This window comes from Etheostoma cragini, chromosome 10 (assembly GCF_013103735.1).
Source record: "Etheostoma cragini isolate CJK2018 chromosome 10, CSU_Ecrag_1.0, whole genome shotgun sequence".
Classification (NCBI taxonomy): domain Eukaryota; kingdom Metazoa; phylum Chordata; class Actinopteri; order Perciformes; family Percidae; genus Etheostoma; species Etheostoma cragini.
This window is the reverse complement of record NC_048416.1, coordinates 8,489,431-8,515,957: the sequence shown is the minus strand read 5'-3', so window position 1 is coordinate 8,515,957 and position 26,527 is coordinate 8,489,431. Positions and strand designations below refer to the sequence as shown.

Here is a 26,527-nt window from a genome sequence, read left to right as displayed (position 1 = left end):
TGTAAAATCTCCCTATTTTTTAAAATGTATTTTTAGGGTTTAGCTTTCACACATCTCAAAGTGCTTCAGACAGCTTTAATGCTTTACCTAACATCACTAACTCGCTTTTACAACAGTAAGAGGAGCAAAAAAAGGTTGCTGAGCAATGCCAAGTTATGACTCCCTTAACTAACAAAAAAAAGGCTGTGAATCAGAAGCCAACTTCAGCGTCATATTAATATTTTTTTTCTTTAAATAGTTCTCTATGTGTATTCTAATATGTCAGTCTGTCTCTGTGCTGCTGTAACGCCCTATTTACAGTGGCCCTGACAGCTACGCAGTGTTTTCTTATAATTTTGTGTATTTTCATATTTATCTCATCCCTTACAGCCTGTTCCAATAGTGGAGTGGAGAGGAGAAGAGAGCATGTGTCCAGTGGACATTAGCACACTGGCTGGAAATGGCAGATGATTGTTTGCAACAGCCACCACAAAGCGGAAACGTGATGCAGCTTGCATCCAGTTGGACATGAGGGGCAACGTAAAAAAGCGGAGGAAGATCTGTAATCAAAAATCTCATCCCCGGAGCTACGCATCAGGCTGTCGATATAATCTGACAACAGTGGAGGAGACCACAGCGCTCAGGCAGCTTGAAATGGGCATCATGGCATCCAACAGATACAAGAACTGCTCAGCTTCATTCTACAGAGTGTTAGAGTAAAAACAGCCCAGGTTACTCATCTGACTGTCTAACCCCTTCACATTGTTGATGCACTTTGGAGTGACGGTCAAGGGTGTTTGTTGCCATTTCTTGTGGCACTGCACCTTACACGGTGTCTGCCAATGGTGAAATTAGAGAAGAGCCTAACGGAGACAAGTGAGTAGCTGGATCAGTGAGAATGTGTGTACCATTAGTAACAGTAGTCAGCAGAGCTGCATCTCTTCAGTGTCTAATACCAGGAGACACCACTAGAGGGAGATGCGCTTATCTGGAGCAGCTGGAATGAGAGTGGAAATAACATGACCTGAGATTACAGATTATACAAACATAGCCCACGCACACGCACACACACACACACACACACACAAGAACCCACGTGAAAGTGAAACAACACAACAGCAGTGTGTAAACTAGAGGCTGTAGAATGACATGGTCAGAGTCTGCCCAGTGGCCTGGTGTGTATTATGTCTGTGTGTGAGAGAGAGAAAGAGAGTAGTTTTGTGGTGGTCTAAATTTCTCTGTATGTATGTGTTCAAGTGTGTGTGTGTGCGTGTGTGTGTGTGTGCGCGTGTTAATAGCTATAGTTCCACAGTGGGCCTGTGGCAGCTCCACTGATTCAGTCAGTCTGAAGATGTAACAGTCCTCGGGGGGCCCTCTCCACCGGCTCTCTCGGCGCTTCGCCCAGCCCTTAGTTCTGCCCCTAGACGCTGGTGATTGACGCAAGGCAAGCGCTGGGCTTCTGGAGCTTCTCCTGTTGGGTGCCGGAAGGTTCTGGGATGGCGCGAAAGGAGAAGGGGGGGCCCGTGCCGGCAGTGATGCCGAGATGCCCGGGACTCAGCGCCAGGTTCTGTCGACGGTTACTCTCCACGATGGAAGAGGTGTTGGACGCTAGGCTCTCTCTTGTCCTGGGGAGAGACGGTGACACATGATGAGAAACGATAGAACCTTAACACCAAACAAGAGAATGCAATTTGTGAACTGCGTTGTGAATGCTGTATGTAGAAAGGCTGACGCTACACTAGATTGCAGGTTTGAATTGAATGTGGAAGTAATGTGAAGTAGTAGGAATAGTTTCAATTTAACGAACTCCACACCAAGTGGAGTGGTTAGACTTCCACTTCTGCTGGAACAAACAAGAGGAAACAGACCGCTTACTTTATTTAATTTAGCTGCAACCCACGTGTGCTGCTGCTGCTCTTTGATTGAATGATTTTGATGGCTTATTCTTGTCTGTTTGCTTTTATGTGACTGGTTATCTGCAAAATTGAATTACCCTTTAGGGATAAATAAAATAAAGTTGTTAAAGTTTCACATGAATTGATCTGAATACCCTGTGTGACAGACATCCAGAATTTTGTTCACAGAGGAATATGGGGCATTCTGTATGGCTTTCAAATATTTATTTTCCTGTAAATAAACTTTTCACATGTAATGTTATCTCTGTTGAGTCAACACAAGTAGACATGTGCAGGGCTGTGGTGAAGTCCACCTTTGTCGAGTCCAAAATCAAAACTAGTTAAGGCAGAGTCAAGTCCAAGTCAAGACCGAGTCCATATGAGAGACAGTCAAGATTGTAGAAAGAAATGGTCTATTATGCCACGTTATTTACTTAAAATATTAAATGGAAATGTTCCCAGTGTAGTATTATAAGTAACGCACTACTTTTCCTGAAGAATTCATAGTAGGTTACAAAGTGTTCAAAAGAAAATGATTGCTGCCTGATGATTGAGATAAAGCTGCAGCCAGGTGTAAACTAGGCGACCAATCACAACCGTTCTAGATGGATTTGGAAATAAACTAATACTTTTAATGTAAACGATTGCAATCAATGGTTTTGCTTTAAAGGAGGAAGTTACTTAAGAACAAAATCATATAGTGCTGGACTCAGTCAAGTTCAATTAGAATATCTGGCGAGTCCAATGGCCGAGTCAAGTCTGAGTCCAAATTACAGCGAGTCCGAGACGAGTACGAGACAACATGGAGGAACTGTGAAACAGATGAAAGGTCACAATTGTGTGTTCTTTTAAAAAAGAAATTCAACCAGCATCATCGGTCGAATCCCATCAAGAATGTTTCGCTTTATAATTGCGAATCTGACACAGGGACCATCAAAGCAAACAAAAACATTGTGTAGTCTGAACCCTGCACACATGTGCTAGTGGCACCTGCTCGCGTTCATTCGAATTCATTTAAAAACCTGGCCTCATGTATTTCAGCAAGATTTCTGTTCATGTCCATTCAAAACACATCCCACATATCCGTTCTCTGAGATTAAAAGAATAAAGTCGTGATTTAAGGAGAATAAAGTCAAAATGTTACAAGGATAAAGTTGTAATTCTAAGCATTAAATGACCAGTTGGATTACAACAGTAACTCCTACACTTCTGACAGAACCAAATTCTCACCTCTCTTTTTATTGTCTTACTTATACTTTAATGGAACAATGGATGCACACCGATTCAAATTATTTTCTTTGATTTAATGTGATTGCTATTTTACTACATATTATTTCTCTTTCTTACCAAAGTACGCCAGAATGGAAGGGTTCCAAAAGGCTGATTTCTATATTCTGTAATGCTGGCTAACTTTAGGCAGGAGAATAGTAGACAGGCTGTGGGATAATTGGTTAAAAGGGGCTAAAGATTTTTGATCTGGTGTAATTTCCTCAGCTGAATGAAAAGAATGAAACAATGAAAAGTTTGTTCCAAAGACAGTGAACTCAGCAGGAAAATACTGCCCGATTGTTTCAGTGTGTTTGGGTTGGACTGAGCTGTACAAAAGGACGATTTAAGCCTCGGGACTGTGTGGCAGTAAAGTCAAGACGGACTTTCTGGGGGTTGCTTTTGAATAATTTACAATTCTGTAAGTGTCTCCATCTGTTGAAAGTCTGAGCGAGATTGACTTGGTTTCGCCCATTGTCTTCACTTTTAGCTTTCATATGTTCTTTGTTTAATTTCCATCTTTCCTGTGATGCCGCTGCCCCAGTGTGAGCCATGAGATAAACTAAAATAACATTAAAATACAATCAGGCCTATATAAAGAAATCCCATACTAACTGGCTGGACTGGCTTAGTGGTGGGCGGTGTTCCAAAGAAATCTGTGACCCGTCAGAATGTGTTACTGTAGCGCCGTCTACCTGTCGTCAAATAATTCTGTGACTTTGCGGTAAAATCAGACCCGGGCACAGGCATTAATAAAAACCTTATTAAAATAGCGTTCTTTTCACTGTTAGTCTTGTTTGCTGTTGCGAGTCATTTAAGATCATCAGATGGAAAATTACACAGTTTCAGAAAAGTCCAAAAGTTACATTTAGTCACTTTAAATAATTGTGATTTCAATAAAAAATTAATGATGATCATGAGCAGCACTAATATTATTCAATCCTCCGCACAGATACAGACAAGCCGCCCCACATTCAACTCCTGTAACAGCTACATGAGTCCCATGTAAGACTATCATATGATAATATCAGATTTCCACAGAATTAGAGGAATAACAGGTGTGTGTCCTGATCATAGTTCCGTTATAAAATCCTAGCCCACTGTGGAGCGCCCCTCCTGATCACACTGGACAGTAGTACTGGAGGTTGTACCAGTGTGGGATTCAACAATGGGCTAATTTGGCTGACTTCACTAACATTCAGCACCAAAGCTGAGAGCCTTTTGACACAAAAGAGAAACAAGCATTCTTTATTCTATGGCTCTCTAAACATAAATGTGTCAATCCAAAAAATATATATCTAATGTCCTTTTTACGTTTTTGCATTTATAAGATTATTATTAGTGTTTTTTGTGTTGGTATCACTCTATAAACAGAGAGACACTAAAATGGAATTTCAGGGCTAACAGCAATAACCAATCTGCTTTTTACCACGGTGTCAGCGGCTGCAGCCAAATCCCTGGCAATGATATTGAAATAACTTAATTTGTTAACTACTTGGAATTCAGAAACCAAATATCATATTACTGATATGGTTTGTTAAAGTTTCCCTGCCAAACGAATTTCATTACTTTTTGGTAATGTCTGAAGTTCTACCATGGACTCAGGAAACATTTCTTTGTGGAAAAAATGCCTTGGTTACCTTGTTTTAAGCCATTCTAGTTTGGTACAAGAAGCCTGCAGGAAGACTTAGCTCGATTTGTGCCAGTTCTCGTTAACATTCAACAAGTTAAGCTGCTTGACTCTGATTGGCTTACAGCTGGCCAATGAGAATCTGGCTATCAGCATCCTTTACCTAGCGCAATTGAGCGAGTTCATGAACAGTAATGAGCTCAGGGAACAAGACTGACCAGCTTATGTAATTGGTTGATTTCTCTGCCTACTTCTTTTCAGTGGCTAGACCTTACAGAGGAGGCAGCAGTTCATCTTCAAATTCACATAATAACACACACAAATATGGACCTAACAAGAAAATAGTCCTCTGTTGAGATAGTGTATTCCATTTTGGATCCTGAAATACTTATCAGACCTGTCGTCTCAGCAACATTAGCATGCTACATTTGACACTGTCAATAATGTCAAGGTTCAGAAAGCTCCCTCTACTGGTCACTGTAGAGTTGACTACTGAGTGTGTCTCGTATCGAGAATAGTGAGTGAATGAGTGAATGACCCATCCGTGTCCCTCCTTCTTTCCCTGTGTTTCCGGCTGCTTACCCTGCCCTACTGTTTCTTGTTGGTCTGTTTGTCGCTCTCTCAAGCTGTGTTCCAAACCGTTACTTATCACGTAAACAGTGCACTGTACAGTATAGTGTATTTGCCATTTTGTTGTGATGTTTGAATTCTCCATGGTTTGTGTCTGTATACCACAATGCAACACGGCCGTGTTTTGCCGGAGGAGAGGAAGTAGAAGGACCCGTGAGAACTGAAAAGAACAAATGGAACGGGCTTTTGTTTCTAAACAGTGAAAATTTAACATGCAACATGTATACAACCTTTTACTATCCCCCCATTTGTTTACATGTTGCTTGGCGCGCCTGATTCTGTCACACAAATAACCAGCGCACATAACGGCACATCTACTGACGCAACTTGAAAACGTCGCTTGTTCACAATTTATAGTCAAATGATTTAAATATTTAATCAAGAGTAAATCACATAATGTCTTAGTTAACTCGCAATTCATCTCAATTGATCACACATCTATTCTATTCTATTTATTCTCATTTTAATGCTCTTATAAAAAAGGAAAAGTGGATCGGCTTGCATTGTGAAAAGGTTTTTTTTAAATTGAAAACAACATTGGCATATAGCCTACTGTAGTGTTTAATTACAGGGGGGGCAACTTTTATAAAGTAAACTTTACATTCAGAATCTTATTGGGGTCCATTTTCGGCGTCCCATCCCTCGCCATCCACTCAAAACGTAACGCTACTACTCTTCGGCTCTCAAGCCCAAACAAGTGTGTAGCGTGCCTGTTGTTGTGTTTCCGGTCTAGCTAGATCCAGTAGCTTTTTTAACGTTACTAGTTGTTGCAACAGCATGAGAAAAAAAACACAAAGTTTGCTAGGCCAAAAAGAACGTTCATCTCGCAATAAAAAAATGTACGTCGTTAAAATGGGTTTGCGTTAACGTATTTAACTGAGAGCACTAACATTTAATAAACATTTTATAGGAAATAGTGAGTGAACGGTTTCAAACACAGCTTCTGTGTGTGTGTGTGTGTGTGTGTTTTGTGTCTGCCGCCAATCCACCTGTGTACCTCCAACTCCTCCACTCATTAAGCTCCAGCAGTATAACTACCCCAGCACTACAGTCTAGCCTTTGTCGGTTGGATCCTGCCTCACCTTGTGTTTACCTGTGCCTCAGGTCCATTACCTGCCTGTTACCCCTGTCTGCCTGCCTCGTCCAGTGTCTCCTCAGTCTGTCTCCCAGCTGCCAGACCCGCTCTCTCTCTGCCTGCCCGGCTCCACAGTGACACTCCAAGCTCAACAAACTCCATCTCTCTGACCTTTCGAACAAATCTACTTGAACTGTTGCTTGTCGTTGCCCCAGTGCTGCTTTTGGGTTCATGAAAAGTAACAAAGCGTAACAGTTTTAGGTATTTATAAAAATAAAAGTTATTGACAAATGTTGAAAGCAAAACTCAATTTAATAGGGGATTTTTGAAAAGGATTTCGATTCAATGAACGAATTTGAAACTGGATTCAGATTAAATAAAACGATGTTGAATTCTAACGGTGTTTAATGCTGTGGCAATGTTGTTTCAGATGGACTGACGCAGAATTCTGTCTGCTGAAAAACTACTGATAATACTTTACAACTGCACAAAGTAGGACATGATTTATTCTTGCAAACGTCACGTGCAGTCTTTTCTATTCCCGTGTGCCAGTGGGGCAAAAAAATAAATAATCAGCTTACCTTAAAACTAAAAAGAAATAAACGGAAACATTTAGCCAACATCCACACAATACAATCCATTGCATTTGATACATGGGAAATGAGAGTGGCATATTCTATTGGGAACAGAAATGGTTTGGGTATGTGCTGTGTGTATGCAGTGTGTACATGTTCTCACCGCGGTGAGTTGAATCCACTGTCGACAGTGACGGAGCTGGAGTCCATACTGTCAAGTCGAGCAGAGTGGGCTGACTGCTGGTTCTGACTGGGCTCTGGAAGGTTCTCTTTAGCACCAGGGAAGGTGAGGGTTCTTTCAAACCTCCTCTGTAGATCCCTTTCCTTCTCTCTCTCCAGCAGCCACTGCATGGTCCCTGCTCCACCTCCTCCCATGCCAACAACCCCTCCTCCAGCCTTTTCGTCCTCTCCTCGACTTTTAGTCCCCCCCTCCTCGAGTTCCTCGTCATCTGAGACATTGTAGTAGTCAAAGGAAGCCTCTGCAGCACTGGTAGAGGGTTCAATCCCCTGTGGGGGAGCAGGCGGTGTAGCCACCAGAGGTTTGGGAGCGTCAAAGGCCTCCTGGGAATCAAGTGCATCACAGGACGAGGACAGAGTAGAGGAGGCGAGGGCTTGGGGTTTTCTCAGGGAGCTGTAGCCGGGCAAAGGGAGGCTAGGAGGAGGTTTGAAGAGTGTGTCTTTACTAAAGATCTCCTTACGTTTCTCCTGACCAGAGGAGGCACTGTGGGGAGGGCGTCCATTAGGAAGTGGTGGGTCAGGAATGGAGAGGGGTATTGGAGGCAGGCTGCCACCCTTAGGTCCCACCTTTGACAAGTCCTCCTTATTTTCTAAAGGATGGGGTGTCTGTCTGTCTGTTTGCCTGTCAGCACTGCCTAGTTTTAATCCATCATGGCTACTTTTGCCTAGAGTTCCCATTGGGTTTGCTGCTGTAAGAGCAGGCTCGGAGGAACCTGCACATTGGAAGTAATCATCAGGAGGGACAGCGGTGAGCAGTGGTTTGGGCGAGTATGCTGGCAGGCTGTCCCTGCTCTTACTCTTCTCTAAACTCCTGCCACCATCCAACCCCAGAGAATCCACAGGCAGTTTAGCTGAGGGTGGGGTGGCTCGAGAGTAGTGAGAAGAGCTCTGGTTGGCTCGCAGGGTGCCATCGTCAGTATAGTAACGGCTCCGCTCGTCGTAATAATCGGGTGGTCCAATCAACCCAGCTCCAAGTGGTCCTTTAGAATTGTCCATGGATCTGGAGCGTTCCTTGGCCTTGTCACTGCGTTCGTTCCTAGACTTCCTCTCCTGGGTGTGGGAGTGCGAGCGGTGGACTTTGGAGTGGTGGGCTGACGGGCCATGGCTTGGCTCGGGGAAAGGCATTTCGGTGCGCCGCTTGGCAAGCTCTCCGGACACATCCCACTCTGGCGTGACAGGTAGGTGGGAGGAGTCGAGGATGTTGGGGTTGCTGTGTGCCAGGTGGAGGCGGGCCCGTTGCCGCTCCATGGCCAGGGCGTGTTCCCTTGGTGATCGAGCCAGTGAGGACGAGTAGGCTCTGTAGTCCCTGTCGGTAAGCTCCAGGTGTGAGCCGTCGCTTGGCTCACCGCGGGATGCCCTCGTCTTGCTATGTGAGCGGCTGAGTTTGGTCTGAGATGGTTTCCTGTGTCTCCCCCCACTTCTCCTACTCCTGGAGCTCTGATTGGCCGACGACGCTTTGCTCCTCTGGGCACGCTCCTCTTCGAGGCGCTTCATGACCGCTGTGTGCCGGGCGAGGTTCTCCACAGTGAGATCAGGGTTGATTCTGCGGATGATCTCCATCTCTACCTGGCGTGGCAGCTGGCTGGGTGCCTCCTCGTCGCGGAGCGGCCACTCCTCAGGGGGGAACTGTGCAGAGAAGGTGGCCAGCTGCTTGGCCTTGTCCTTCTTAAAGCTCAGACGAAACAGCTTTAAACCAAATTTCCGACTTCCTGTACCACTTCCCCCACCTGCTTGTTTCTCTGTCTCTCCTGTCCCTCCTGTCCCTCCTCCTCCTCCCCCTCCCCCTCCTCCTCCCCCGCTTCGGTGCTTGGTGAGCGTATCCGTCTTGAAGGGGAACCCAAGGGTGCTGCGACTCTTTTCTGTGTTGCCTCCTGCTAGCTGAGGAGGTGTTTGCGGGGAGTGCGGGGACGAGTACGCCTCCCGGTGGTCCTTGGGAGATCGACGCTGCAGGGTGGTGTGGTGGCTGGGAGGGTCGTCTCCACGGTAACTGTTGTTGTAAAAAGAATCCCCTCCTCCGCCCCCCGCACTGTGGTTTTGGCTGGACTTTGGGTGTGTTCGATCTCGCACGGCTCCAGAGGTGGACGGGGTGATGGTGCCAGAGAGAGGGGAGGTGCACTGCGTCTGCTGATGCTGCTGTTGGTTCTGATGCTGCTGCTGTTGGTGTCGGTCGGCGGATCGCTCGTCTAAGTGGTACCACTTGGAGCTGGTTCGGATCAGGCTCGGAGTGATGAAGTAAGTCTGAGGGGTCACAATAAAATATCCGTCGGGTGTCGGGTAGATCTTCCGCTCACGCACCAGCATGCCTAGCGTGTGGTGCAGAACCTCCTCCGTTGGTGTGGGAACACCTGACCAAAACCAGAGACAAGAAGCAGTTAGAGCGGACCCTTCTTAAAGAAGCAAGATACAACTATGTAAGAAATATTTCATTGTTTTGGGATTTCAGAAATGCAGGTTTAATATTATCCTCATTGTAAATGTAAAACTGAGTGAGGACAGGTCATCAAAACATTTATTTACAGTAATAAATAACAGGGCATCTGGAAACCAAAGCACACAATGGAATAAAGTTCAACTTTATTATGTTTATCCTCAGCAACAATATATATATATATATAACAATATATGATCTGTTACATACACACACACACACACACACACACACACATATATATATATATATATATTTTTTTTTTTTGTGAGAAAATTTCCTCTTTTAAACAAAAGAAATTACAAACAGTGACAAACAATTACAAATAACACCGACCTATAATATATTTGTTTCAAACTGTAAAATTAAATATGACTGAATCAAAATCCACAGAAATTAATAATGTAAAGGCCTCAGTATGCTTTAAACTAAGTGTGTGTCGGATTTGCCGAGTTATCATGAAAAAAATAATCCGGTCCATGTTATGCAGTGATTGACGAGCTCGTGGATGTGTGAGAGTATGCAGGATTTGAACTTCTCGTCGAGATCTTAACGATGGAAAACAATAACTGTGAAACCTGAACTCTACTCGTGAAACATCGGGGGGTTAAAGAACACAACAGGACGTCACACAAATGAGCCTTTTCAGTGACACTCCCACCGCCGCACAACCCCGCGGCAAATCACCAGATTGCTTTTTTGGGTCTGTTTGGGCCCTTAGAGCTTTGTGTTCCGTATCCCCAGTGCAGTTTATGAACACCACAGGAGAGATGTTACGGCCACAGACACAGACACACACACACACACACACTCTCTTTTGGATTATTTGTGATCACCAGCCACTTCCGTGGTGGGTGGGGATTTTTTGGGAGACGCCACGGTCAGCCCTTCTCTTTCTTTTATAGTGTGTGCACTCATTTCAGGTTACAAATGCCCAGACAGCCGCTCTGCCTCAACCCTCCTCCCAATTTTTTCCTCTCTCCTTTTACATACTCTCTACTTCTTCTCTATACTTCTTTCCTGCTCTTCCTTTCTCTTCCCTCCATTAATTGTCAGTCTCGAGGTATTACTGCCAGTTACATCATAGCAGCCTTTCAGCCCAGCCAGAATGACGCAACTCCAAGCAGACAGACGCATACACACACAGACACACACACACACACTTGTTTGTCCATCCCCTTTCCTCTCTATCTTGTTGATAAGAAGGCTGAGCAAAAGGAAGGATATGGGGACAGAAGTGCGCGGTGACTTAAAGCTTCTGTCCTGGATTCAGGACGGGATAATCTTGACATCAACACACTCACACTGCATGGAAAACACGTTCAAATGTATCATATTACATTGATCAATCTCTGCACTCAATCTACTGGCATCAAGGGGAAACTTCTACCATCCGTCTTCTATTAATGATTGAGATTAGTGTGAAAGACAGTTTGTGAGCGTTCCAGGTCCAGGCTGGTTGCTACTGATGCTAATACTCTCTTATCTCAACTACAATGGGTCAAAGTGGGACACAGGAGGTGCGTGTATAAACTGTGGCAGCAGATACTGCTAAAGGTGGGATAAACATTAAAATCCTTTACGCTGAAGTTTCAAAAACACCAAGTGTTTTAGCTAATAACACATAAAAAAGAAAAGAAAAAACACACAAAAGGAAAACCGTAGTTACTGGAAGTTCAGAGTACTGGGTGGGGGGGGGAATCAATACAGCATGTTATCGTGATTTCCCCCCCGTGGCAACACTCTAATGATACTTAGATGCCAAGTATCGATCTACACTACCGATCAAAAGTTTGGGGTCAGTTACAAATTTCCATTCCACTCCATTATAGAATACCAGCTGATCTGATTGGGGGGTTTATCTTTAATATCTACATTGCCCATTATCAACAGCCATTCATCTAATGTTCAAACGGCACATAATGTTTAAAATCGGATATCATTTTTTAAAACTAACTAAGAAAACAATGGAGAACCCTTTTTTTATATATGTAATCACATAATGTAATGTAAAACTGCTGCCACTGGTTAAAAAACAATGCAACTGATATCAGCTGGTATACTGTCTATAATGGCGTGCAATGGAAATTTCTAAGAGATCCCAAACATTTGACCGGCAGTGTGTGTGTGTGTGTGTGTGTGTGTGTGTGTGTGTGTGTGTGTGTGTGTGTGTGTATAAATATATATATACTGTATATGTGTTGGTCAGTTTGTCTGCTTGACAATCCCATTTTGCAGCAATACAATTTAAGTCATCAATCTTTTTAGATAACAAAGTTGACAAAGTTTTCCTTTTGAGGACATAATTTGAAATTGGGACAAATTTGAAGTCGTAAACAAAGGTGATAAATTGCAACATATCGCAGAAACATATTGCAATAGGTTTAAAATCTCAATAATATTGTATCGTGACATAAGTATTGTGATGATATCGTATCGTAAGGCCTCTGGTGATTCACCACCCCTAATGAGTATGACAACTGCAAGGAGATGAAGACGTGAGCGAGAGCTGTGACCCATGAACACATCATCATAGTTGATCAAAATGCAGCGCAGTTGGGGCAAAGACATTTCCTAGACCAGATTTATACAACAGGGACTTGCCGATGCACATTCAACCTACGTTGCACCCGTTTATATGAATTAGCCGCCACTCCGCTTTTCACAGTAGAGAATCCAGTCTGCAGTGTAGTTCATACACTTGTTAATGATAAACCAGTAGAGTACAGCAACAATCGGGTTCATGATTAAAGAACGTCTTTAAATCACGTTTACACTTTAGTCCATAAGGCAGGCGCCCTCTCTCTCTTTAACCCTGTTTGCAATTGTTTTAAAAAATGCGTTTTTGTGATCCAACAGCTGCGACATCACCATTCACACCTGTCTATCATGCGACTCCAGCTGACCACTTGTGTTCCTTATTTGCCGACGCAAGTTCCACTACGTAGACGGTTACTACGTCAGTCTGTCTCCAGACCTGCCAGATTTGTTTCTCACAGGGTAGCTAAGGAAACAAAGTTGTTTTAAGAACTAATGCACATCTATAGGGTAGTCCGACTGTTGACATTGGCATGACAAAGTAGTTTGTGACTTGCAAAAGAGTACAAGATGAGAGGAAAAAGGAAGAACTAGCCACAAGACTCTGACCTTAACCCTATATACCAGCAGATGGCGGTAATGTGAGTTTATCATTCAAAAAGGTAAACCTGATATACAGCAGCACTTTTTGCATTTTATCTTTGTAATTTGAAGATGCATTTGTGTTCTTTTTTTTCTGATGTGACTGTGGTACATGGGGTGTGGCACTTGGACATTGACAAATACAATGAGAATTGCTTATCTGTTGGAGGTGGACTATAAATTCTTTTCATTTTTTGACTCGAATAAAGATGCGGTGGGGTCAAAAGATTAACCTGATTGCACAATATGAAAGCTGCAAATCAATCAGCATGCTCCAGTCCGTTCTTTTACCTTACCAATATGATGACACGCCTGTCACAAATTGAAACAACTATCACTGTAGACATGAGTTCATTCATGTAACAGAATGTCATCCATTGCAACACTGCCTTTCCTCTCATTTTAGGAGTTCTTTAATAAAAGTGTTTTGCAGAAACTGTGTGGAAACTCTTAGCTGGAACTTTAAGTGCCATTTTGGAGGACTTCTAGCGGTGAGATAAGATCCTCTGTAAATACGGACCAGTTTCTGTACAAGCACTAGTACCAAACCTGGCAACCTCACCATGACTTCAGGCTGCTCATAGCGCCGCACCGGTGTTAAGAAAGTGTCACAGGCTCCTTAAACACAAATTGTTGTCAATATCAAACAAGCGTATTTCAGGGGCAGGTGGGCGTTATTCAATGTCACAATGATCACATCAGTGACAATCCGTGCATTTACACAAGATACCCCGGGTAAGTGAATAGCAGAGTTATGTCAGTTCTCCCCGTTTGCAACAAGTGGGGAAGAATGGGGAGAATGACAGGAGTAGCTCCACCACCGGTAGAGTAGGTGGTGCTCTGCCAATGCTTTTTCTTCCGGTTGACCAATGTCAAAATTACACAGACTGATCACTAAATTTGTAAAATTTAACAACTTATTGTTTAATTTGCACATTATCTCAGCGTAGGACAGCACAGTGTTCCAGCCAGATGAGACTACCCCTGGTTTGACTCATTAGAACATTATCCGTAACCAGTGTCGGGTGGAATGGGCAAGTTTCGTTAGCTAGCTAACTAACATTAACGTTAGCCTGGGTCGCAGCGGGGGCTGCTTGGTCCATCGCTGTTTTTTTGCCGAGACACAGCGGTGACAGCCCCAGAGAAGGAACACCGTGTAGTATAATAGCAACTATGAATCCCAGTGCGTAGACGGAGTGTGTCCACTCTACCTCTCTTAACCGGGTAATGTGAACTCAGATTTTAACCGGGGTAAGGTGTGTATATGGTGTTTGAGAAATTGTTTTTTCAAACTGCCTGCAAACACACTAATAGATTTTGATGAAATTGTCCAATTTGGGTGAATTACCCTTCAAAATCAGTCTGAAAAAAGGAATGAGCCACAGATTGACACATTAAAAGCTCATTGATAGACTGAACACCAGCTGGGCAGACACCTGTGTGTGTGTGTGTGTGTGTGTGTGTGTGTGTGTGTGTGTGTGTGTTGCCACACACAAGCAACTGCACTTGTATGATGTGTCATTACATCATACAAGTGCAGTTGCTTTAATGACATGAGTTCTCTAAAGAGGGAAATCCATGTGATAGATATAATACACAGATGAACCACGGAACTTGACATCAAATGTTTACTGAGACGAATTATAGCTGAAAAATTATAACTGGAATCAGACATTTAATTAATCAATCAATCAGTTGATTGACAAATGAATTAGCGATGTGTTCGATTACAGATTTTGATGATTAATTTACTGATTAAGTTATTCTAAGCCTTCTCTGATGTAAGGATATGCTGCTTTCTTCTGTTTTGTATCATTCTGAAACTGAATATCTTTAGGTTTTGGTCAGACCAAACTAGATTTAAAAACATCACTTAAGCACTCAGAAACAGAAATGGGGATTTATTTTGCTTAAAAAAAAAAGAAAAGAAATAAAAAGTTAACTTTTCTTGACCCATCCTCCTACATTCCTCTCCTTTCCAGTGTTCCCATAGCAGATTTGGAAGTTATATCAGCCAGTCAATACTCTAACGGATCAGCCTAATTTTCTTGGTAAGAGGGATAGTTTAGATGGATCTCCGTCTCCTGGCTCTTTGTTCAGTACAGAGCTCTCAGGCCATGATTAGTCTAGCTTTGCATAAAGACTAGAAGCAGGAGAAACAGCTAGCCCGGCTCGGTTTTAACTTCAAAATACACTTACCGAGACCTCATAAGCTCCCAAATTAACACAATTTGTCTCTTGTCTTTAATCCAGTGGTTTCCAGTAACAGAGGGTTACTACTTCTTCAACTTTAGTTGGGTCAGTCTACTTAATTATCAGGGAAAATAATCAAAGATCAAAGTCTAGGGCACCTGGTTGGCTCACCTGGAAGAGCGGGCTCCCATTTATAGAGATTTACTCGTCGACGCAGCGGCCGCGGGTTTGACTACAACATGCGGCCCTTTGCTGCATGTCATCCCCCTTCTCTCTCCCATTTCATGTCTAAGTTGTCCTATTTAGTGTTGGGAAAGTTACTTCTAAAATGTAATAAAGTATAGATTACTACTTACTGTCATTTGAGAGTAATTAGTTATATTACAATGTTACTGTCTCTGAATTGTAATGCGTTGATTATAAGTAGTTAGTTATTTGCCATTGGTACACACCACAGGTTTCTGCCTCTTCTGTCCAACTTGCTATGTCTGACAGGGTCAATCTTCAGCTGCAAAGAAAGGCTAAATGTATCTTCATTTACACAGAAGACAACCGTACAGCTCCTCCTCTGGGTTGGTGCAGGCTCAGAAGCAAAGCTACCAGCAAGCTCTGACTGTGTCAAGACTGAATTTAGCTGCCACTTAAAATGAAGTCACTGTAAATAAATAAAAAGAAACTAAAACCATATAGCTTAACTCACCAATGTTAGGAAAATGTTACATTAGGGTTACATCCCGCAACCATCCATGCACACTGGGTGAGAGGCAGGGTACACACTGGACAGGTCACCAGTTCTCATTCACACACACTGCTGAGCCACAGCCACTGAGGGTCACATCCTTCAGTTTCAGTAGGGGGTGGAATGTCTAAAACCTCAGAGAAGTAAAAGTAGTGTTTCCACTGTGTCATGTCCAGTTTTTGGCTCAACAGCCAGAGAGAGAGCGGAGCAGTGGTCCAGCGAGCTAGGCAGTAAATAAGGCTGAAAGACAGACCGGCATCAGCAAGAACAAAGCCGCAATTAGAAGAAGAATAAAACGTTATTATCTGATTGTTTCACAACAGTGACATTCTTAAACACAAATAAACACACCTCACTGCACAACACACAGTGGTGTGTATTTATGTGCTTCAGTGAGCAGCGGTATAAGGCGTTTAGGGGTGTGACAAAGGTAGCTAGAAGGGTTTGTGGTGACTTTGGCTGGAACGCTACCAAGTTGTGACTACAAGCCGTAACTTACGGGCTAAAAACTGTGTCTGGAACGCAGCATTAGGTGTATGTATTCGTCAGGGGGTTTAGGGGTCGGCCTTCAAGAAAATCTTATGTATTTCAATTTAAGTTTACCATCATTTTGGACCATTATTATTACATAATCTGTGTCTAAAATGTTGGTCAAGCTAGCTCAGATAATAAAAAAGTACAGCCATTAAATCCGAGAAAAGTCATTTAGTAACATCCCGACTGTTAGGGCTGTTGCTGCTGTCTGTCTCTTATTGTGTTGGAGTTCCAGCTGCAGCTAATCTACCAAAATCACCTCTGCTTCATATACCGGGTCAACCTTCCACTCCGTGTTAGATTGTAGTCAAGACGACCACGTTAGTCTTGCTCGTGACCAAACCTGCTACCTGTTTGCTCTCTCCATTTTTGCCTGTCCTGATCCGTTTTTTTTTTACTTGTGCTTAAGTTACTACTGGAACTTGACTACTGCTGCCACTTCACTCCTGCCATCCACCAGACCTGATCTCTACCACTGGACCTCACCACAAACTGTACTCGGACGGGACCACTCCTGCTCGGAACTCCTGGACCTGTTTGCCTCTCAGGAAACCTACACTTGCTTTTCCCCTTTCTGGAAACCCGGACTACACTTATAGTGCCCATATTATGAAAAAAAAAGAAATCACTTTTTCTTGGATTTGGGGTGTTGTTTTGTGTCGCTGGTGCTTCCACCACACACATACTAACTGGGGGAAAAAAACATACATGTTTTTTTGAGTGAGATACAGTTTCTGATTGTCCTCTGCATTCAGTTTCTGGGTGAGTTGTTCAAAATCTGCACGGCTCTCTAAGTCACTAGCCGAGATGAGGTGGCTAACCATAGCACAACTAGCGCTAGCATGCTAGCTCGTTCTTAAAGGCATAACACTGAAAAAGAACTACTTCCATGTCCCTGTTCTGCAGGTATTCCACAAGTGTGCCATCGTCTAGAAGAAGTCTCCCAGCTAATCCTGCCTTGTACTGACCAAAGTTGGAGAAGGAGTTATCTAGCTGATGTGATCTCAACTAGCTACTGAGCATGAGCCACTCCCAACAAAGATAGTATTAGTTTATACATAGTTTTATATTCTATGTACCGCAAGCGATATACTTTGCTTCTGCAACCCTAAATAAAGGCCCAGTCATGCAAAAGGTAAACAATGATATACTGTGAAACCTCCCGTGTCTTATAAAAAAAATACTGTAATATAAGTTTTTGGTCCTATCGTCCAGCACTATGTCACTCTAAACAAATATAAATGCTCAAAATGCATCATTCATTCATTTGCATCGCCAACAAAATCATCAGGATAAAAATGGAGAACTGAATTGGTTGGCATCAGCTGCTTCATTCATGCTTCATCACATGCTCATGGCACAGTCAGACCAAAATCTGCTTCCTCTTCATTTCCATGTGGCACAGGGGAAGACAAATTTGCTTCTGGTCATAAAGTAACCCCAGCTCCTTTGCTTCAGGGGCGGAATTGACCTCTTCTCTCTTTTTCTCCTTGATTTCTTTGAGAGCTCCCTTAAAGAGCCAAATCTAACCATAAAAGCATCTGTTATAAATTGTTAATTCCATGACATTAGTTTCTCAGACTGCAGCAGCGTTGGATACCAAAACAAGTTAACGGCCGGTATCAAGCAGAAACGCAGATTTCTCTGACTCATTTCGGTGGCACTTAAATGCCTGTGCTGCTCTGGTACTCGGTCAACGGAGGCGGTCATTAGAAGCATCACTCTGTTATGTTATGCTAGTTAACAATACACCTGGAAGCAGGTAACGTTATCATACTATTAGCTAGAGGCTGCCTTGCTCTTTGGATGCTTTTATAGAGACCTTAGTGGTTCCCTAATACTGTATCTGACGTCTCTTTCCCAAAGTTCAGCCTTTGAGAAAGACAGCCACTAGTGCCAGTCCTAAAATGAGCTTTCCATTTCTGAGCCTGTAGCTATTGAGGTGAAGGCTGGGGGTGCGGTTTTGACCAACTGCCACTTTGTTCGTTTAAAAGCCATGAAGTCTCTCTTTCGTGGGTGGGCCCAATTCTCTGGAGGGCAAAGGGGAGGTAACCTTGCCCTTTATGACCTCATAAGGAGCAAGATTCAAGAAGGGCCCATCTGAGCTTTCATTTTCTCAAAAGGCAGAGCAAGATAATAATGATAATAGTAATACATTTTATTTAACAGCGCCTTTCTGAGCACTCAAGGTCGCTTTACAGACAATAAAAGACAAGATACCGAGGGCTCGGCCATTTCTAGCCCCTGGGAGACCATAGGCAGGCTGGGGGAAAGCGTATTAATGTTTAAAAAAAAAGCATACATTTTCATGCCATGGGACCTTTAAAGGTCAATGACCTATTTTTGCGCTTTCTTTTTTTTCCTTCTTTCTTACAAGTATACAAGTATCGGTTCAGACACGGATAAGGCAGAGGCCCCTTAGTAAAAGTACTGCTTTAGCAAAAAATACCCAACCCTAAATGTAACTACTAACTATAGTTGTCACATAGTTGTGTGGTGTAATATAAGGTGCAATATTTCTCTCTGACAAGTAGTCAAGTAGTCTTACATATAAAAATACAACCCACCATAAAAGATACAGTAGGTAACAGAAATGTATAGCACTGTGAGCCCTTGCATGTATTAAAATAATAGGCAATACATACATACTTTTGATTACAATATTTATGAAAAATGAACCTATAACTGTGCATAACAGTAGACAGAGCCTAATGGATGGTGTCAGCAGTTGACTGATGTTGGTGTGGTGCTGGTATTACCTGGAAAACATGTCTGCAGGTGTTCAGTTAGGGCCTCCTGAGTGACAGGCTTGTGGGCGGAGTTCATAGCAGAGATAGCCAATAGCAATACCTCTCCCAAAGGGATGAACTGGGATTGGCTGATGGGGGACATACTGATTGGCGACACATCACCTGTGAAAAGACAGAAATCAGTCTCTTTGAGTGATACTGGATAAAGATCGGCTGTAACCTAGAAGACATATGAAACCATGAAAATTAAATCCCTGCCATCTCGCTACTGTTGGCTATCCAATAAATGCATTAGATGGTTAAAACCAAAATGCATGCTATCTTTTTTACTGCCAAGACTTTTGAACATAAACCCTGTCTTGTAGAAATTAAGACACAGTATGTAATGAGAAAGACATATGTGAAGCCAAAATAGGATTTTACCTTAAATGTCTGCTATTTTTTTATATCTTTCATTAAAAGACCAAAAAGGTGCTAAAGCCAAAATACGCCACCACCGCATGGCAGCCACCCTTGTTATATCTCATGTACTACCAAAGCGGCAACCTAAGGGCCTTAAAAATAAAGCCAATGCTGAAATGCATTAAAACCTGCATTCTTTGTAATGGTTAGCAGGGCACTGGTTACAAAATAAAGTCAGATTGTATAAACGTTTATGAGAAAATATGATGATTTTGACATTGTACTCCATGCAGCTTAGTTGTAAAGTCCAACAGTGATGAAGTGACTAAACAACTGCCACACAGGCCCATACAGCTCCACAACATCTGAAGATTAACTGAAAGGAAAGAAAACAGCTCTGGAGGCAGCAAGTCCTGATACCGATTTAAATACCTGGGCTTTGGATACAGCGTACCAATCCGATACCAGTGTTTAATTAAAAAGCTGTATGCCTGTATGTTACTGTATGTAAGTAACTTCGATTGTCATGTTCAAAGCAACAGCAGGCTCGATTTAAACATTGCTTTCCTAAATCACCAAAAATGTGAAAGTAAATGCCCAAATTAAAGAATAGCAATACACATCAGGTTAATATTGCCTATTTTTTGTGGAATAAACATATCAAAGACAGATATTGGTGACTTCTACATTCTTGTTCACAGAACCTGATACAATGTTTTTGTTCACCTACCATGGTCTCTAAAACTACCAAAAGATTTGGTAGCAGAACTTTACTGAACATACAGAGAAAGACATAAGAGACAGGGGACAAACCAGACTGAAGAAAGATGAGGCCAAAGCACAGCTGCAGAGGCTCTGCTAGCAACACTGGCTCCCACCCTCCTTACACTGACTGCACACAGCTTCAGGCCTCAACATGGAAAGTTAGGACAAACCCTACACACAGGGAGGGGGATGGGGGAGAGAAGCATGTGTGTTCTAAAGAACAGCTGAGTGAGAGGCCAGGTCATGGTGTTTCTACACTAAAGGGGCCATCAGAACTGATTGTTAAATGGTCGGGAGCTGTGTATACAACCATTCCTTTAACTTTTCGCAACCAACGATCCGACATTCACGACTACCTCACACCTTAATTAGTCAGCTGGGTGGAGGTGAGAAAGAAGCCAGGGTTTTGAACTCCTCTCGCTCGCTCTTTTTCATCCTTGACAACAACTTCTGTCACTTTTCAAATGACCACTGATTGCAACACTAGGACTGTCTTCCAGGAGAGGTTTGTCCCCCATGAGAGACTGTCTAAAAATTGGTGCTGTTATCCCGGGATTAAAATAGCACATAACGCCTCTCCCTTCTCTATGACGGCCGGCTTTTCACCCCACCTTCCATCGTGGCCGTTCAGGACAGCCAACAACAATTTCTAACATGATCGGACAACACATTGTACCAACTAGTTCTAACTGAGTATGCCACGGCCCTAATACTGCCCTCTGGGATTTGTTTTCTGTCCCATGAGCTCCCTCCATCTGAATACTGAAGAACAGCTTGTTGAAAAAATTGTTGGTCAACTGTAGTGATGGCTCGCAACTTTTGATCTGTAACTGCTTTAACAAGCATAATCAATATTAAATGCCCTTAATGGCATGAGGCACACACTTTTCCCACACAAAGGTGTGTGGTTGTATAAGGGCCTTTACACACCAAGGGTGTGACAAATAAACACGAAAATAAAAAATAATTGCCTGCGAATATGCGGCATCAAAACGATTTTGTAATAGGAATTTGCAAGATTTGTTTAATAAAAGTTTTGAATATTTGCAGCCGCTCACCTATAAAGTAGGTGGGAAAGTTTGAGGTCCTTCTGGGGACTCTGCTGAAGCGACAGAAAGTGACGGGAGATGCGGTGTGAGCAGACAAGAAAGAGTGATTGGAGCAGCAAAGGAGAGTTAACGGTTAGCGGCAACATATCAATTAATAGTAGCTAGAGCTGCAGCTCCTCAAGACCCACGGAGGTGTAGGGCTGGGTACCGAAGTCATCTCTTTTCAGGCACCAACCGAATTGCCTCAAGTAGTGAGTATCAAAAAAAAAAAGCCTTGTCGTTCAATACCCAATTTCACTACCAAAGGAGTACATCTCATCAGAGTCAGTGAGCCAATAAGCATCATCTAATAATGTCTGTGATCGGCTGTGATGTTACAATTTGGAAACTCAATAAAATAGCAAAATAGGGAAAACTTGGTAATCGTATCGGTATCAAACATTTCTGAACGATACCGAGTCCTACGGTGGTGTCCTGTCTTGTTATCCCAGCTGCTGAGTGGAGTGACGGGGGTTAGCTCTGGTGTCCCCATGTGCTGTCCGACCATGGTCGGGGGGGGGGCAGATGCAGGAAAAGCTAACACTAAACACTAAAGCCTGTTTCTGACCAAGTAGTTACAGGAATGTAGTTATAGGAACAGTCCTCTGCTACTACTCTCCCCCAAAAATGTGCACTGGCCATGTAGCCACAAGAACTGGTAGGAGGGGTAAAGGAGTGACGCAAGCACAGCAATGGTCTTTATAGCGTTGTCACTTGACTTTAGCTCCCCATACAAACCCCCTTTTACGCTAGCTTACTAGAGATTTTCCGGAAGATTTTATTGTTTCTTGTGTCCGCTTTTTCGCCACGCAATATTCACATTTTGTGTGAAAGTACCCAGGATTAAAAGGTACGTCCCAAATGACAATGTTCCGCTTGCATCATGTCTTCTCTGTCTCTGTCTACTACAATCATTACCACTACTACCGGCAATGCTGCTGTTACTGCTACTACTATTGATTGTGTTACAATCGCTGCTGCAATTATTGATATTACCACTACTGCTATTATTAGGCCTACTAATGATGCTACACTCTAAACTCAGCAATTTAAGGGGTACTTCAGTGAATAAGGACTGTGTCTCAATAAAATACGTTGACCTCTGAGAGACAACTTTAAAAAAGAATGCACCAAGTTTAGGGAACAGAGACAAGAACAGTTTCTACCCACGAGCCATCTCTCTGATGAACAGCTGACTTCTGACCCACAGTGTCAGGTTCAGTTCTGGCCAATAACCCAGTAACACTGTCTCTACAGCACCTGTTTACTGGTTCCACTATTACTCCATTTATTTAGTATTTTTTCATCATTCTCATTCTCATATCTCACTTATTATCCATTGTTTATTCATCATTCTCATTTCCTATTTCAGAACTGTTCATAATGTTCATACTGTTCATATTATAATATAATAACTTAATATTATTTATCCCAGTACCCTTTGCACTATGTTCCACATTTAAATAATTTTTATTTGACTCTTCATAGCACTCATCTCTCTACATTGTTTCTGTTTAGAGTATGTATATATTAGTGTGTCTATATTAGTGTGTATATATTGTTTGTTTGGTTGTTTGTTTTGAATGTGTAACATTGCACATTGTGAGCAGCTATGTTCTGAAGGAAAATTCCTCGTATGTGTCTTCATACCTGGTCAATAAAGCTGATTCTGATTCTGACATTCAGTCCTTCTTATGCTCAAATGCTGGAGGACAATTTGGCCCAGTCATCAATTATTTATTAGCAGAGATCCCATAATACTAGAAGTGTAACGATACACAGAAGTCACGGTTCGGTTCATACCCTTGCCTAGGAGTTATGCTTCGGTGTGAGTTTGGCACAGCAAAAAAAACATAAGGATAATAAGTCTCTTTTCATTTATTCAGAAAAGATCTTAAAATAAGGAACAATTCAAACACTTCTGTATTACACTGTACGAACACTTTCTCAAAAGGAAATAGGTCACAATAGCCTACAAATCCAAACAGCATCTCTTATCCTATTAAGTGAAAATACTTTTTTTTTAGATCTCTTTTTGGGCATTTTCAGCCTCTATTTTTTTTTTAAGATTATTTTTTTGGGGGCATTTTAGGCCTTTAATGGACAGGACAGCTGAGGTTGTGAAAGGGGAGAGAGAGGGGGAGTGACATGCAGCAAAGGGCCGCAGGCCGGATTCGAACCCGGGCCGGCTGCGTCGAGGAGTAAACCTCTATATATGGGCACCCGCTCTACCAACTGAGCTATCTGGGTGCCCCAGCCTCTATTTTTTGATAGGACAGCAGAAGACATGAAAGGGGAGAGAGAGGGAGGAACGACACGCATCATTGGACCACAGGTTGGAGCCGAACCCGGGCCCGCTGCGTTGAGGAGCAAACCCCCTTATATGGGCACCCGCTCCACCAAGCGAGCCATTCCGGCGCCAGAATCTGAAAATACTAAATAAACCTGTACATTAGGAGGACTGTTTCAATTAGTTTCACCCCGTCTGTATTTAAACATTTAAAGCCTCCAAATGAGCACTCAGAAGAGCAATGCTGACACACTGTCCTGTCTTATACACATCTCCGTCTCCACTGCAGTTGTAGCTGACCGGGAATCCAAACATCACTTCTAACTTTTAATTTGCCCAATACTTTAATAAAAATACCTGCAAAACTAATGACATTCCCATCAGCCTCAGCTTTACTTCAGGGTTTAGTGTTAATTTGTCCCAAATATCAATTTAGGTTGGCAACCGATTTTGGCCCGCCTAGTGCACCAAACCAAAAAGACTGTAAACTGTTTTTCCAACTGTAATTACGCGCCGCTCAAAGAAGAATTTGTCAGACTTTGTCGACTTTGAGACTCAGAACTTTCCCAAGCAGAGAGTCTTCATGTTTAGGCTGTGCAACAGATTGCTGAGAGTCGGCTGTATGGTAGCTGCTTTTAAAAAAGTAATTTTTGTTTTGCTGGATTTTTCAAAAATCAATAAGAAATAGATAGATATTAGAAAATCAAATCAGAAGTTAGAAATTACAAAAAAAGCAACAGATTTAAAAACAAAAAGTGACAAAAAGTGTTGGATAAAGACAAAAAGTGGAAAAAGGCACTACAAACGTTCAAAAAATTGCAGAAATGTAAATTTTTTAATGTAATGTTTTTTTTTGCTTGATTTTCTAAACTCTATAACAAACTTTTTGCTGACTTTTGTAGGACTATGTTGAAAAAGTTCCCCAAAAGTTGTAAAACAGCAACAAAAGCGTTGGGCAAAAAGCAACAAAAATGACATAAGAAGTAACAGATATAAAAAAATAAAAAGGTGGCACATGAAGTTGTACACATTGTATAAAGGACACAAAAAAAGTTGAAAAAGGCAACCACAAATGTCCAAAAATTGCAGAAATGTAAAAAAAAAAAAAAGCAACATGCAATAATGCAGTCAAAGATTTTGGACTTTTTCAATTAAATAAAAGCATGTTAGTAAACCATATATTCCTGGCCCTTAATGTGCGTCTCATGTTTCAGTTTGTCCCTTAGTGAAACTGAGTTTGCATCAAAACAGCGTGGCGACATGTCAACAGGTAGAAGAGGGACAGTACTGTGTACAACACAAGTAAGAGAACAGAAGTGTTATTAAACTGTATACCACAGCTTTCACAACTGCAGCCATGTTGGATATCAAGGGCGGCTTTGCTCTGGAGGCTGGGAGGTTGGCCGACTTTAGCGGGCATCCCATTTGAAATGTCTGACTTGGAATTTGGAAATTCCGACATCCGACTACGAATGGAACGCACCATGTATAGCCTACAGAGAGAACTTGAGGTGAGTGAACCTTGTTAAACAAAGCTAACTTTAACAGGTATGTCTACGACGGGTGTCACACAAGTGAAGTCATCTGCAGCTGAGGTCAGTTGCAATCAAACATGTTTTAAAAAGTTGACCTGCAGCGACTGGACATGAAGACTGATCCACATATCACTCGCTTTATTATTTTATCTGCCGACTGTCAACACCAACTGAGCCGGACTGGAACCGACATGTGTGGAGTAAAAGAAGTACTGAAAATGAGACAGACGTGTACGGGTACTTTTTTTTGCAGGTAATTGCTAACCAGCATTTGCACAGAATTAATGGATGTGCCTATTAATGATCCATGGTTGAGCTGAGATAGCACGGATAATATCATCAGGGTTACATCTCACAGATATGACAGTTCCCCCAGAACGAGTCAGGATGTTGCCATACCTTTATTTAAGTCTGCAAATGCATCCCAAAATGTACCATGTTTTGTTAATATTAAGTAGTACATGACATGTGGGATTACTTAAGCTTTGCTGCACTCTTCAGTTAATAGAGCAGCACACACGGTAGTTCCTCTCGAGGGAGGAATCAGGACATTGGAATACTGTTTTCACTGGCTGAGTACTTCTTACTAAGAAAACTGAATGTATCTTGTTGAGTAAAATCTGTGGAGTGTCCCCTCAACTTAACAAAATAAGACCCAAGTAATGTAAAAAAGAATAAAAAGATACCCTAAAACCTAGTGAACAACCACCACCCCCGATACTGGTACTGCCATATTTGCTTGCTGTAGTTGCGGTTTTACACATTCTACGGCTGTTACTTCTGTTACAACCACTGCTCTTTTACCATCGCTACTAATTCAATTCTTGACTTACTGCTGGTGAAGAATGCCCAGACCGACCAAAGTCACATAGCAGGCAGCTGGCTCACACACACACACAGAGACAGAACATAGTACGTCATTGCAAACACATGGCATCAGTATGGAGTGAAAGCAGTTTTCAGAATCTGCAGCAGCTAGAGTATGTCTGATCCAGTCCTGGCAATGAAATCCCAGAGTTTGAGGTAAAGAAGAGCCATTTTGTAACAGCAGCTGCTATAGCTTACAGCCCTGCTCGCTCCATTACTACTACAGTGTCCAAAAACCAGAGAGAGAGTCAGGAGAGGAGGAAGAGAAAATCATACGTAGGGAGAGAGAGATTAGGAGAAAAAAAACGGTGATGCAGAGGGAAGGATGAAAGAGGGGAGCAGCTGTGTGAAGCAGAGTGGTGAGAGAATAAAAAGAGAGGGCAAGTGTGTGTGATAGATAATAGAGGGAGCATGAAGGAACATTGATCGTCCATGTCTCTCACTGCAGTGGTAGTAAACAATCAGCCAG

The 26,527-nt window shown here is 42.5% G+C and overlaps 1 protein-coding gene across 3 annotated transcripts in view; it reads right to left on the bottom strand.

Moving 5' to 3' along the window:
• Positions 1-789: 789 nt before the first annotated feature.
• Positions 790-26,527, bottom strand: part of LOC117951215 (storkhead-box protein 2-like) — a 58,753-nt gene continuing 33,015 nt past the window's right edge. For all 3 annotated transcript variants that reach the window (XM_034882833.1, XM_034882834.1, XM_034882835.1), the window contains exons 2-4: positions 19,121-19,273; positions 7,214-9,632; positions 790-1,604 (exon numbers count right to left, since the gene is read on the bottom strand). In XM_034882833.1, coding sequence (XP_034738724.1) covers positions 1,400-1,604; positions 7,214-9,632; positions 19,121-19,273 — 2,777 coding nt within the window. In that variant the 3' untranslated portion in view covers positions 790-1,399. The remainder of the gene's footprint in view (positions 1,605-7,213; positions 9,633-19,120; positions 19,274-26,527) is intronic.